Genomic DNA, 14,617 nt, shown 5'->3' on the forward strand with positions numbered 1-14,617 from the left:
TTGGTCCCAGCGCCAAATTTCTCTGAGTGGCCAGTACCTCTGGCCTCAGCCTCCCAAGTACTGGGATTATAAACACCACACCCGCCTCCCCTGGCCCCATCCCTGCCTCCCCCAGAGTTCTTTCGGATGTCTCCGTCCCAATTGTGACCCAAAGAGAAGGAGCAGGAGCCAGATTCCAGTAGCGCGTGCAGCAACCAGGCAGAGAGGTCCAGGGCCACAGCCGCCGCCCCGCCCCGCCCCCGCCGGGCCAGACGGGCACGAGGGCCCGGAGCACCTCATTCCTCGAGAAGCAGCGCAGGCAGGCGGCCCCCCGCAGGCGGGGCAGGCCCTCCACACATGCAGAGCCCAGGACACAGGACGCACAGACAGGAGCGCATGCAGACGGAACCTAGAGACTCATTCATAGCTCGTGGGAAGTGTATCTCAGGGTGTGTCCGGATCTCGGCTCTGTGCGGTAGCAGGGGGAGGGGTCAGGAAGTGTTCCCCTGGCCCAGGGAACATAACATTCCCTGCCTCCCAGGCAGGGGCTCTGTCCCCGTGCTTGGTGGTGTGGGAGGGGCTTCCAGGCTGGTGTGCACCAGCCCGGGAGGAGGTGGCGGGGAGCTGGGTGGGTAGGTGGGCTCAAGGGCAAGTTTGGGGTTCACCAGGGGGCTCAGATACACGCTGACAGGAGACAGTGGGAGACGGGAGGGGAGATGGAAGCAAGAGTAGGGCTGAAGCGGGGAAGGGGTGGGAGGGAGGCAGGAAATGGGACAGGGCAGTGCAGCTCTGCAGGTCCTACACAAAGGGCTCCCGGCTTGGGAATCGAGGCCTTGCGTATTTACTATGACAGCTCTCCCCTGGACAGCAGAAAAGTGTCTCCTGCTCACCACAGCAGTGGATTACAATCACTTTTCCGGCCAAGTGTTCTGTGGAAAAGGTGCCTTTTCAAATTGGTTTGCCTTGTGGAGGGAGAAGGGTACGCTCCGCTAAGCAGAGACCCAGAGAAAGGGTGAGGGGAAACCTCGAGCTTGCACGTTGGGTGCGGCGACGCAAGGGGGGTAAGCACAGCTACTCTGAAGGCCAAGACTGTAGGATCAGAGCCCGGAGGCCGGCATGTTAGCAAGATCCTACTCAAAATAAGAAAACGAAAAGGGCTGAGCGTGCTGCTCTGTGGCAGAGCTCTCCTGGGTTCCACATACAGTTTTTTAAAATGCTGGGTGTGGTGGTGCACACCTGTAATCTTTGAACTTGGGAGGCTGAGACTGGAGGGTTGCGAGTTCGTGGACGGATTTGGCCACTTAGTGAGACCCTGTTTCAAAGTAAAAAACAAAATAGAGCTGGGGGAGTAGCTCAGCGGTAGACCTGGGATCATTTCCCAGTGCTTAAATAAATAAGCAGGAACTTGAGAGGGAAGGAACAGGTGTAAGGTGCTGGCAGGTCCCCTCCTCCCTGACCTTGACCCTTGACAGGGAGGTCACAGGAGGCTGGGAGGTCAGGAGGGTAGGTGTGAGGGAGGAGACTGAGGCTGGGGGACACGGGATGGGGAGGAACAGGGAGGGTGAGCACGCGGGAGACCCAGGTGTGTGGAAACAAACAGGACCCTGGAGTAATGGGGGGGGGGAGTCGACTGACAGGCCTTCCCCGACCTCCTGCGGGAAGAGTCGAGGGAACAGAGCATCTGTCCTTGGGCGCGGAAGGAGATTCCAGGACAGCGGTCTGGAGGGGCAGCAGCCCCTGTCTCCCTCGGCCGCATGCAGCCCCCGCCCCGGTCGGCCAAGGTGCCTGCCCACCCCAGGCCCCGCCAAGGCAGCGTGCATGGCCTGCATTAGTGCACCACCGTCCAGGGGTCCAGCTGCGGCCCGCCTGCCCACTCTGGAACAATGGAGAGGCTGGTTGGGGTGTCTTGGGGAATGGGTGGCTTAGGGACTGGTGGGGACGGGGGAGGGGAGGTAGAGGGGAGGCTGTGAGGACCCCTCGGGAGGTACCAGATTCCCCCAAGGCCCTGAGTCAGGGATCAGCCTCAGGAGTGTGCACCAGGGGGGGGGGGCTGGGACTCAGGGTTCAAAAGCTGGAGCAGGGCTTGGCCCTCTTCCAGGGCTAAGTTCCCCACCCAGGGGCCTGCTCTGGCGTGGACGTGGGGGCCCGCTCTGGGCGGGCAGAGGTGCTACCACAACTCTCCCTGCCCCCCGCCACTCTGGGGAAGTGTGTTTGTGTCCAGTTTGGTGCCCCAGGGGACCCGAGTGGCTGCCAGGGGATGTGGGTGCTCCCTCCCCCGCCCGCGGCGTGTCGGCCATAATGGAGTCTCAAACACGTAGACACTTATCAGAAAGGACGGACACATCTGCTGCTGAGAGTCAAGGGATGGTCATGACTCAAGTACTCAAGGAGAAAAGGAAAAAGAAAAAAGGAAAAAAAGAAGAAGAAAAAGAAGAGCGCTGGAAAAAGAGACCCGGCTGGGCGTTTCTGTTCAGGACCGAAAAATCCCCAGTGCGTGGACATCGGTGGTGGCAAAGATAGACTACCTGGTAAGCCACTCTGGCCGGACACTTCTTCCCCAGACCCAGGGGCGGAGACATGTGTCTCAACATCTGATACATGTCCGGGTAAGGCATGCGGCCCCTGGCAGCACCGAAAACGAGAAAAGGAGGAGCGGGTGGGGACAGAGAACCAAAGGAGGGTGGGGGGACGTGGGGGAGAAACAGAAGAAGAAAAATAAAAAACCAAAAAACCAAAACAAAAAAATCACATGAGCCGAAAAATAGAGAGAGAAAGATGCAGAGAACAATAAAATAGATATTTCAAATAAATGAAAAAGAGGAGGGAAAAAATGGAAGAAAAGGCAATTAAAAATGATTATTTCACTGCTCACAAGCAGGGGGAGAGAGAAGAGAGAGAAAAGAGACTCGTCAGATTCAACTTGGGGTTCTGGGGGGAACGCTGAGAAAGGGGGTGGCTGTGCCGGGAGGCCTGGAGCTGCCTGGACTTCTGCCAGGTTTGGCTTCTCTGGTTTGGCTGAGGCTGGTCTCTGAGGGGGCCTGGGTGGGAGGAGCCAGGACTGCGGGGTGGGGGGCAGAGGGGGCAGAGTGGAGGCGGTGGTGGAGGGGTGATGCAGAGTTATGATCCCCTGGGGATATCTCTGATTTGGGGTGCGGTTGAGACCCCAGGATGGGCAGCTTCAGCTATGAGCAAGCAGAGATGGCTGAAGGGAACAGAGAAGTGTGTTCCACGCTTCATCAACTCTGTGTGGCTGCATTCTGTTGGCTAAGAGAGTTTTCTAGTTTAATGCAAGAGAGAGAGATGGCTCTATTTTTAATTGATATATATATATATATGAAATATATATATTAAAGAACCCCAAGCCACACTCATTCCATGGATGCTAGCAGGTTTTAGTGAAAATCAAACCTTGCAAGCAACCCTATGAGGACATTTCTTGCCTAAGCCGAGAGGGGGAGATATTACTCGCAATAAACTGTACATATCCTTATAATGAATCCGACCGCTGAAAGGAGAAGAAAGGGGGTTAGTGGAGGCACGGGGTCAGGCTGCGATCATACCGGGTCCCCAAGCATGCAGCCAGGTCATGATATCAGAGGCTGGGGACCTCCTGGTTTGAAGGAGCGGCAGAGACTTAGGACGTATAAAAGTCCCCGATAACATTCCTGTACACTTGCAGACCCTGGGGAGCAGAGGGTTTCGTTTGGGGTGTGCTGGGAGTTCTGGACTAGGGGTACCTCCCCGTGGATAGCAGCTACTCCATGAGCCTGGGTCTTGAGTAACTAGGAGCCATAAGGCCCCTCTGTTGAGTGTAAAAAAAAAAAAAAAGTTTGTTGGTTGAAGGCTTTGAGATGCAGGGACTATTTGTTAGGACAGCTGAACTTGATCTATCCTGACTGCTACATCCCTGTGGCTCTCTCTACATCTGCCTCCCGCACAGTCTATATGGGCTACATTGTGTGTGTGTGTGTGTGTGTGTGTGTGTGTGTGTGTGTGTGTGAGGGGGCTAGTGGAATAGAGAAGAGGGGGTCAGTATCCAACTGCTGTAACCTAAAATCAAAAGAGCAGGAGTTAGGAATTAGTCAAGAGCCACCCAGCCTCTGGGTCTCGTGGAGGGTTTGTCTGTGCTGTAGGAGTGGCAAAAAGACCTCACATCTTCTTCCAGAAGCCTCCCATCCAGGGCTGAGACTGGAGGAAGGTAGGGGCCCAGGCCATGGAGGGTGCTTGAAACGTCCTTCCAGGGCTTGGTGCTGAGCAAGACGCTTAATCCCCAGGCAGGGGTGGAGCTGAGCCCTGAAACCGGGGCCCACGCCCAGGAGGGGGCACTGCGCTGCCCGGGGAGGTGCCAGAGCTCTCTCTCCTCAGGGTCAGGAAGCTGTAAGGCTCCTGGGGCCTCTGTCTTCCCCTGGCCTGTGGGACCACCTGGTCTAAATTTTGCAGTGTTTTCTGCCACTCTGATCTTGCAGCCAACCTCATCTGCAGAAGGCTGGGCGAACCTCGCTCCCCGCACCCCCAGAAGAGTCCAGGCTAGCCATCTTCAGCGTCCTCCCCGGGTCCTGCCTGGCTGTCTTTAACATCTGGGGGCCTCGAGGAAGAGGCAGGAGGCTAAAATTCCTCATTGTCGACTTTCTCCCTCATTTTCTAGTAGGTCCAGGGGTGTGTGAGGGTCTAATCCTCATTCCTTCCTCTGGACCGGGCCCTGTGAGATCCCTGCTAGGACCTAAATCCCTGCCGGGGAACCGACGCCCAGCGCCTGGCCTCACCCAGCCCTCGGCCCAGCTCCCAGGGGTGGGGGCAACAGGACCGGAAGATGGCGCAGGACTCCTTACCAAGCTGCAGGGTCGTACTCGGCCCAAACACGCACGTACTCATCCAGGTGGTGGGGGCCCAGGATGGAGGAGTCTCGGGTGAGGTACTCGAAGTTGTCCATGATGACAGCAACGAAGAGGTTTAGCATCTGTCAGGGCCCCCGGAACGAAAGGGAGCAGGAGGCAGAGTGTTGGAGCAGCAAAGTACTGCAGAAGCACTCTACCGCACTCCATACAGACGCGGGGCAAGCGGGCGCGGGAGAAAGATGGGAAGAGAGGGAGGAGGACAGAAAAAGATGGGTGGGTGGGGTACGGGGAAGACACAAGGAGGCCGAGAGACGGCGAGATCCGGGGGAGACAGGAAGAGAGACAGATGGAGGCAAAGACTGACGGAGCTGGGAAGAGACAGAGTCGGAGTGGGGGGACTGTATGAAATGGGTCCACATCAAGGGACCACCACCCTGGATCCTCCCACACCTGCCCCTTAGAAGACCAAAGTGGGCTTTTTTTTTTTTTTGGTACTGGGAGTTGAATCCGGGAGCATTCTGAGTTACACTTCTAGCCCTTAAAAAAAATATTTTTTTCTTTAAACAGTCTTGCTAAATTGCCAAGGTTGACCTTGAACCCGCAATCCTTCAGTCTCAGCCTCCCAAGTCCTGGGATTGTAGGCGAGCACCCCCACGGCTGTCTTTAACATTATTTTTGTTGTTTTGTACTGGGGATTGGCCTAGGGGTGTTCTACCTCTAAACTACATCCTGAGCCCTATTTTATTCTTTATTTGGAAACAGGGTCTCATTAAGTAGCAGAGGGCCTTGATCCTGAACTCCTCCTGCACCGGGATCACAGCCGTGTGCCACCACACCCACCCTCTTTCCCATGTTAAGCCGATTTCCTTGGGCATTTTGTTACGGCAGGAGAAAACTAGCGTGAGCATGGGCGTGTGCTGCCAGCATCTGGCAGGTGGAGGCCGGGGGTGCCGCGTGACATCCTCCAGCACCAGGGCTGCTCCAAGTGTCCCTATTACCACGGCTGAGAAACGGGCTCCCCAGCCCCAGGCTGGCTCGGAGCGGCGTTGGAGGGAGGAGCAAGGCTTTGGTCACCAAATTCCCTCCTGTGAGTGGGAGCCAGGGCTGGGGGAGGGGCATCCATGTCCACGGACTCACCAGAAACGAGCAGAGGAAGATGAAGGAGACAAAGTAGAAATAAGCAAACTCATTGCCACAGTCCGCAGTGAGGATGCCCGAGTTCTTGTCACACGGCTTCCCGCTGAGGCAGGACAGCATGATGTTGTGCCAGGCTTCCCCGGTGGCGCTCCTGGGGACAGGCGGGGAGGAGGCGTGAGGCCTGGGCCTCCCAGGGAGGGAGCACTGCCGGCCTGGGCCTCCCAGGGAGGGAGCACTGCCGGCCTGGGCCTCCCAGGGAGGGGGCACTGCCGCTGGCGCTCCAGGCCTCTGGAGCTGGGCAGGCACAGATTTCAGTCCCAGGTTGATCCTCTTTTTCTTGTGTGGTACTGGGAATTGAACCCATGGGTGTTCTACCTCAGAGCTATACTCCCAGCCCTTCCAAATCTTATTTATTTATTTATTTATTTATTTATTTTGGTAGTAGGGACTGGACCCAAAGACATGCTACCTCCAATCCCAATTTTATTTCTTATTTGGCAACAGGGTTGTACTAAGTTGTGGAGGGCCTCGCTAACTTGCCATGGTTGGCTTTGAACCTCTGATCCTCCCGTCTCAGTCTCTCAAGGACTGGGGTTACATCATGCCTAAGTAACTTCCTAGTCTCTTCTCCCCCGCACCCTGGCATTCATGGTCATGGTTTTATTTTCTGTCTCTACAAATTCCCTCATTCTAGGAACCTCATACATTTCTCTTCCTCCCTTTTTCTCTTAGTACTGAGGACTGAACCCAGGGCCTCCCACATGCCAGCCAAGTGCTCTAACCACTGAGATACCCCTCCTTTTTCAGACAGGATTTTGCTAAGTTGCCCAAGCTGGTCTTAAACTTGAGATCCTCCTGTCTCAGCCTCCCAAGCAGCTGGCATTACAGGCTTGTACCACCATCCTGGGCCCCTCTCGACCTTCAATTTTATCCCCCTCTAGACTCCTGTTTAATTACTTTATCAACTGTATTATTATTATTATTATTTTTTTTTTGCGATAGTGGGGATGGAACCCAGGGACATTCTACCTCCGAGCTACAGCCCAGCCTTATTTTTTATTCTTTTTATTTTGAAACAAGGTCTCACTGAGTTGCGGAGGGCCTCACTAAGTAGCTGAGGCTGGCCGCAAACCCGGATCCTCCTGTCTCAGCCTCCCGAATGCTGGGATGACAAGCGTGCACCGCCGCGCCCGGCTCCTCGGTTGTCTTTGTCATAGGGACAGGATGTTTTCCCTTGTCCTCTGCTGCATTCCCTCTGTGCCCCAGTAGTGCCTGACATACCACTGCTGCTCCACTGAGGGAATGAAGGAACTTTTGTGTGTGTGTGGTACTGAGGATTGAGCCCAGAGGCATTGTACTTCTGAGTTATGTCCCCAGGCCTATTTTATTATTTTATTCTTTATTTTGAAACAGGGTCTTTCTAGGTTGATGAGAGGCTCACTACTTGCTGAGGATGTCCTCGAATCTGTGATCCTCCTGTCTCAGCCTCCTAAGTACTGGGATTGCAAGCGTGTGCCATCATGCATGAAGGGATTCTTACATTCAGCTAGGATTAAGAACCCAAGAACCAAGCTGGCAGGGTGGTACATGCTTGTAATCCCAGTACTTGGGAGGCTGACACAGGAGGTTCGCTGCCAGCCTCAGCAACTTGTGAGGCCATTTGCAACTTAGTGAGCTCCTGTTTTAAAATTAAGAATTAAAAGCCGGGCGTGGTGGCGCATGCTTGTAATCCCTGCGCTTGGGAGGCTGAGACAGGAGGATCGCACGGGTTCGAAGCCAGCCTCAGCTATTTAGTGAGGCTCTCAGCAACTCAGTGAGACCCTGTTTCCAAATAAAGTATAAAAAATGGGTCTGGGAGTATAGCCCGGAGGTAGAAAGCCTCTGGGTTCCACCCCCAATGGGTGGAGCTCAGAGGTAGAATGCCCCTGGGTTCAGTCCCAAGTACCACACACACACACACACACACACACACACACACACACACACACACACACACACACAAAGAACCCAAGAACCAAGCCTCAGTTTCCTCATCTGTCAGGACAAGACTCCCCATTTCACAAGGCGGCCAGGAGGATTCAATGAGATAATGCCTGGAAAACGCCTTCCCTGCTTCTGTCCCGGGGCCTCCAGCTGCTTCTCTTCCAAGATCCTGGCGCCCCACAACCCTATTCTAAACATCACCTGCCCAGGAGGAAAGGATTCCACTTTGAGGAACTTCATTGGACACGCCCCCTCCCGAGAGCAGGATGTGGGCACGCCCCCACCGGAAGAGCAGGCCGCAGACACGCCCACCGCCGGGCGGAGGGCGAAGCCACGCCCCCTCTCACCGGAAGAGAAGCATGAGGGCCTGGAAGAAGGTCCGGAAGTTGTTGTGTTCTGTGATTTGGAACTCGTCCTCGTCGCTGTCCTCGTCTTCCATGTCGATGCCGATGTTGCCAAACACCTGGAGCAAAGGAGGGTGGCCGGGGTCAGCCATGCCTCCGCGCCCAGGAGCCTCTGATTGCCTCTCGGCTTTGGGCCCCACTTCCCAGCCCCGCAGAGAGGCGAGGCCCTTCCGAGGAAGGCACCCAAGGGCGCCGGCACTCACCTGCATCCCTATGATGGCGTAGATGAAGAAGAGCATGGCGATCAGCAAACACACATATGGCAGGGCCTGGGGGAAGGAAGGCGATGAGGACGTGCTGGGCCCTCAACCACACCCTGGCCGCTCCCGCGCCCAGTGCTCCGCGCCAGGGTCCATTTGGGGGGCTCTGGGACGAGGCCTGGGGGGCGCTGCGACACACCAGGGGCGGGGAGCGAGGCACGAGCCGGGCAGATGACGTCCTCGGCGGTGCTGGCCCACAGAGGCGCAGGACTCGGGAGTCCGTCCTCGGCCCGGGGGGGGGGAGCGGAGGGGTGGGGCTCACCTTGAACGACTGCACGAAGGTCCAGAGAAGGATGCGGATGGTGTAGCCCTGACGGAGGAGTTTGATGAGACGGGCGGCCCGGAAAAGGCGGAGGAAGCTGAGGTTGATGAAGTTATTCTGGGGAGACAGGGGAGAGGGGTGACCATCCACCCGCCCCACGGCGCTCAGAGCGTCACCACTCACAGAGACCCCGACAGGAAGCCAACCATCAGGAAAAAAGCAAGCCAGACCCCAAATAAAGAGGGAGAGGAGAGAAAGCACTATTAATGCAATGGTGCGGAGGAAAAACTCGAAAAAAGGGAGGAAGTCGGGGAGAGGGAAGGAGGGAAGGAAGAGGCATCAACTCAAAAGCATACGCCCTCCCTGCCAGCCCCACCGCGATGGGAACAGGAGAGAAAGGGAAGGAGGACGGAGGAACAGGGCAGGGAGGAAATAACAAAAGAACAAGGAAAAGAAAATATATCCGAATCATCCAATCAGGAAAAAAATCGAGATGGTTTTTGTTTCTCCCAACAACCAAATGCACTGAGACAAGGACACAAGCGGGTCAAGGTGCGGAACCCAGCACACGTGTACGCGGCACAGACACGGGCGGGCGGGCGGGGCGCCAGCGCTCAGGCCTGGTGGACGTGCGAGGGCATGTTACGCCGGGCCAGAAATGCATCTGTCACGGGACTCACCGGGCGCCCTGCCCTGCTGAGCTCGCCCACCCGCTCCTGCCCGCCCTGACCTCACCCCACGGCCAAGAGGAGCAGCGGCTGGAGCCAGTGGGGAGAAGCAGAAGAGCATCTTGTCTTACCCCCTTGGCGAGCGGGAATGGGGAGGACGGGAGGGAGCTGGGGCTGTTCGCTGCAGGGTGAGTCCTCGCTGCCCGCTGAGTCGGAGAAGATGCATTTGGGGCCCATCTCCCCCCTCTCAGGGATGGCTTCTCAGCTTCTGGGGCTGGGTGGAGTGCTCTCGGGACGGGCCTGCGGGAAGCAGGAACGACTCAGCTCCCGCGTGGGGGTGAGCTCGGAATCAACCCGGGTCCACCGAGGGGCAGTGCTGGGGGCCGGGAGGTGGGGTCGTCCCTGCCCCCAGGACCTCCCTGGGTGGCCCCTGCCTCTATTTCCTCCCACAAACTAGAACAAGTAGAGCTGGGGGCCAGCTGGAAAGGGTGGTCATGGCCTGAAGGTCTTACATGACTGTCCTGAGGCTTGGGGGGGGGACTGGGTGGGAGGTGAGGAACCCACATGGACCCGATTTGGCCAGTGAAGCAATCTACTGGGTCCAGAGCAGTGTCTCTTTTTAAAAATGAAAAATAGTGGCCATTGTTTCCAAAATGGTTCTGTGTACTGATTTGGTTTTCCTGCACTCCAGGGCCTCTCCTGGCTGTCCCTTGGGCAAGCAGGTCAGTGGCCTCCAGTCCAACAAGGCTCCCTCATTCTAGAAATGGCACCTGGTCTCCCGGTGTCCTGGCCTCTACTTGGCCTCCAGAGGCATTTGTGTTTGAGACCCCTGCCTGGGAAAGACATGGGATTCTTCCATTACTGACCAGCACCCAGCAGGCTGGAGGTGCATGGGTAAGAGGGTCGCCTGTCTCAACCCGACTCTGGTCTGTGGGACTTGTAGGAGCCCTGGACACAGACCACGTGGCAAGACTTAACACTGCCTGACCTCATCCTCAGATGGCACAGGGTGACCATCCAGGCTGCCCCGGCGCTCACGGCATCTTTCCCAATTTCCAATGGGTCCCAGTTTGGGCAACAGATTCTCTGAGCATTTTATTATTATTATTAGATTTTTTTTTGGTGTGTGTGTGTGTGTGTGTGTGTGTGGTGCTAAGGATTGAACCCAGGGGTGTTCTGCCTCTGAGCTACACCCCCAGCCCCATTTTATTTTTTATTTTGAAACAAGGTCTTGCCAAGTTGCTGAGGGTAGCCTCAATTCCTGTCTCAGTCTCCCAGGTACTGGGATGACAGGCGGGCGCCACTATGCCTGCTCTCTACGGGCACTTCAACTGCAGCTTCTGGGCGGGATCCTCAGCCCTGGGCCTGTGTCTTCCCCTAGCTCTAGCCTGGTAGCTGAGGCAGGGCCTGGAGGTCGAGGCTCGCCTGGGGTTGGCTTTGGGTTTGCTTGTAATGTGTAGGATGTGTTTTTGAGACATTGTTTGGCCTCAGGGATGGGGAAGGGGGGGACCTACCCAGACCACACTGGGCCCAACTGTAGTGAGAATGTCCGCGCCCCAACCCCAGCTTGGTTAACAGAGTGCCCTGCTGACCTGACCCCAGCCTTGCCTGGCCACCCAGCTCCAACCTGGGGACAGGGCCGATGGCCCAGGTGTCTCCAGCCCCCTCCCATACACCCCCAGAGTACAAGCCATCCCTTCCATGGGGCAGATCATAACATGGAGACTCGTAGCATGCAGGGACAGGCGGGCCCTGCAGCAGCCTCGGGCTTGCGGAGCCTGCTGCCATGCAGAAGCAGGGGATCTGGCGGGAGACGTGCAGAGCATGCTGCCTTTCTTGGATCGGGGGTGGGGGGGAGGAGGACACACAGGAGGGAGGTTGGGTGGAAATGGGGGATCGGCTGGTGGGGCAAGGGGCCTGACAGCCCTCATCGCTTCCTGGGTCTCTGCCAACGGAGCACCCACAGGGCTTCTGAGGGGCCCCCTCTTCCTAGCTCCGGCCCTGCGCTTCCCAGCTGGGGTGGGAGGCAGGGAGGCGTGGCCTTCCTCTCCCAGTGGCCCACTCAGGGCCGGGTGCTCCTCCGGTGTGCCGGGGACGGGGGAGCCACTCAAGGGCTCCAGAGAGTCCTGCCTTCTTCCCAACGAAACTCACCTGGGAGCTCCAGGCCCCAACCGCTGGCCTCCCTGATTTCTGGGGCATCCCAAGGGCACCTCCAACCCACCATGCCCACACTTCTCTCCCCCAGGCTGGCCTCTCCTGGCACCCCCTAACCTCCATCTCCCAGTGTCCAGCCCCACGACCATCCTCCTCCTGCGCTCTAGTGCCCCGCTGTCTCCTCTCACGGGGAGTCCTGGTACCCACTCCAGCACGGCCCATCGTCTCCGCAGCCAGGCCGCTCCGGGACTCACACTTCCAACCACAATGCCTGGGCTGCCAGCCTTCCCAGACCCTCCTGGCGCCCAGGACAGTGCCAGGCCCCACACCGAAGGCCCCTCTGCCTTCTTTCGCTGTCTGAGTCCCCCGCCTCTGTTCCAGCCACAACCCCTCACTTGCAGGCCCTGGGCCCTGCGCACTCTGCCCACCCCGGGGCCTTTGTGTGTGCTCCTCTCCCCTCTGCACTTTGGGGGGCCACATTTTGAGTAGAGTCCAGGAGCTCCTGGACCAATGCCCACCTCCCCCACCTCACTGCAGAGCGAATGAGATATGGGAGGGGGCTTCTGCGCAGCACGCCATGGGCTCCCTAGGGCTCGTGAGGTGGCTGCGGCCCGAGTGTGTGGGGTTGCCAGCATGGGAGTCTTGGAGCCAAGGCGCCATTGGGGACCTGGAAGGGCCCATCTGAGGAAAGGCAGAGGCGGGTGGGTTTCACCAAAGGAAAACTCTGAAAGGAACAGAGAATTGTGGGGGAGATTAAGGTGTGCTGGGTTGGGGCATGGATCCACAGGGTGGATGCAGAGGAGAGGAAGCGTGTGTGTGTGTGTGTGTGTGTGTGTGTGTGTGTGTGTGTGTGTGTGAATGAGAGAGAGAGAAAGGGAGAGGGAGGGAGAGAGCCCACGCATGTGTGCACAAGAGCCAGTGAAGCCAGGTGTGGTGCACGCCTGTAATCCCAGTACTTGGGAGGCCGAGTCAGGAAGATGGCAGATTCAAGGGCAGCCTCAGCAGGCAGTGAGACCCTCAGCAACCTAGTGAGACCTGTTTCAAAAATAAAAACAAGCCGGGCGCGGTGGGCACACATGTCATCCCAGCATTTGGGAGGCTGAGACAGGAGGATTGCGGTTTTTGGCCAGCCTCAGCTACTCAGTGAGGCCCTTTGCAACTCAGTGAGACCGTTTCAAAATAAAGAATAAAAAGTAGGGCTGGGGGTGCAGCTCGGAGTTAGAATGGCCCTGGGTTCCATCCCCAGTACTGCAAGAAAAAAAAAAGAAAAAATAAAGAAAAAAGAGGCAGGAAGTGTATGTGAGACTCAAAGAGAGGGGGGGGCAGACAGTGAGAAGTGGAGACAGTGAGAGGAGAGGACAAGCTGTGACTGCCCAGTGACTGCTGTGTGTGGACGGGTGTGCAATGATCGCGTGTGCAATGATCGCGTGTGCAATGATCGCGTGTGTGCTCTGCTTGGGTGTGCAGCATGAACACACCTGTGGATCCAGGCTCCGGAGCCAGGTGTGACAGCCCAGCTTCCCACTACTTGGAGCTGAGGCAGGAGGGTCACAGGTTTGAGGACAGCCTCAGCAATTTAGTGAGACCATTAAGAAATAAAACCCCACGAGGCCTCTGGCCATTCTGGTCCCCGGTGGCCAGCCCGAGGCCGCCTCCGTGGGGCCAGGCGTGCTAAGGTCCTTCTTGATGAAGGCCAAAGAGCTCCTGGGAGGGAAGAAAGAGGGCTGGAGGGCCAGGCGAGTGGGCAGCGGGTGCGCGGGCCCTCAGCGTGAGAGTGAGTGAGTGGCGGGTGTGCGTGAGGGAGGAAGCCGGAGCCCTGGCGTCGGGGGTCGTAGCGCCACACGGCGAAACCCTCCCTTTTTTTCTGCAGAAGATGCAAACCCCTCAGACCACAGAAACCCTTAACAATCTAGAACCTGATCAAAGGAACCGGGGCGGGGAGAGGGGCCTGGAGAGGGGAGGCGGGGCTGGGGGTGGGGAGACAGACGAGGGGAGGGGAGCGCGGCCAGCACCCCTGCCGGAAAGCCAGGTGTGTCATGCAACGCAGACGCGGGTGCGAGAGGATGCGTTCACAGTTAATGTAAGGTATTTAGACTTCAGAAAGAAGTAACACCAACCGGATTCTAGATGCAGATGTTGAAGATGGAGGGGAGCGGGCGGGCGGGGGCAGTTGGGGAGGCGAGTTCAGCGTGTTTTTTGTTTGTTTTTGTTTTTAGATTATTGGTAACCAGTGCCAAAAAGACCAATGGGTTTCGGTTCCCGGGCGGGGAGTGGGGGTGGTGGCGGTGGGTTGGGAGAGAAGTCATTGGTGCATGGACACATAGACCACGTCATGGATGGACAAATGGGTTTCATAGTGCATTTTGATTGGATGAGTTTTTCAGACGGCGTTGTGCCGATATACAGTTTAAACAGCGGGCATGAAAAGAGACAAGACAAGAAACACAGTTATTATTGGTTGCGCACAGGGCAAACCCGCGTCACCCAGGCCGCTTGTGGGGGGCGGCAGCTGAAGCCCGTGGGCAGGGGCCCTAAGTCCCCGGGCCTGCCCTCCCGACCCCCGATCCCCCCGCCCAGCTGTCCTGAGCTCGGCCTCAGACCTGGTGGCCTTACCTGGGAGACAGAAAGGGGCGGCTAAAACCCAACTCAGGCTGGGACTTAACTGTCCTCCCAGGGCCCAAACACCCGCCCGCTATCTCTCCCCTGAAAAAATGATCATAACTCAGGGCTGGCCAACAATCTGCGGGCCGAGTGCATCCACGGCGGTATCGACAGCCCGGCGCTGACGCGCGGCTGTGGGTTTGCCATGCCCGCAGGCTCTGTGCCAAGCGCGTCATGGCGACAGCTCCCGTCTATTTATTTAGTACTTGTTGATTTATTTTTTGCAGTACTGGGGATGGAACCCAGGGGCATTCTGCCTCCAAGCTGTACCCCC

At 57.3% G+C, this 14,617-nt stretch overlaps 1 protein-coding gene across 1 annotated transcript in view; it reads right to left on the reverse strand.

The window, feature by feature from the left end:
• CACNA1A (calcium voltage-gated channel subunit alpha1 A) overlaps positions 1-14,617 on the reverse strand; it is a gene marked incomplete at its 3' end in the record, with an annotated part of 264,971 nt that overhangs the window by 20,659 nt on the left and 229,695 nt on the right. Inside the window, exons 33-38 of the mRNA XM_080715384.1 lie at positions 8,861-8,977; positions 8,542-8,607; positions 8,282-8,397; positions 5,952-6,102; positions 4,809-4,936; positions 3,388-3,484 (exon numbers count right to left, since the gene is read on the reverse strand). Coding sequence (XP_080571510.1) covers positions 3,388-3,484; positions 4,809-4,936; positions 5,952-6,102; positions 8,282-8,397; positions 8,542-8,607; positions 8,861-8,977 — 675 coding nt within the window. The remainder of the gene's footprint in view (positions 1-3,387; positions 3,485-4,808; positions 4,937-5,951; positions 6,103-8,281; positions 8,398-8,541; positions 8,608-8,860; positions 8,978-14,617) is intronic.

This window comes from Muscardinus avellanarius (genome assembly GCF_963383645.1).
Source record: "Muscardinus avellanarius genome assembly, chromosome: 18".
Classification (NCBI taxonomy): Eukaryota; Metazoa; Chordata; class Mammalia; order Rodentia; family Gliridae; genus Muscardinus; species Muscardinus avellanarius.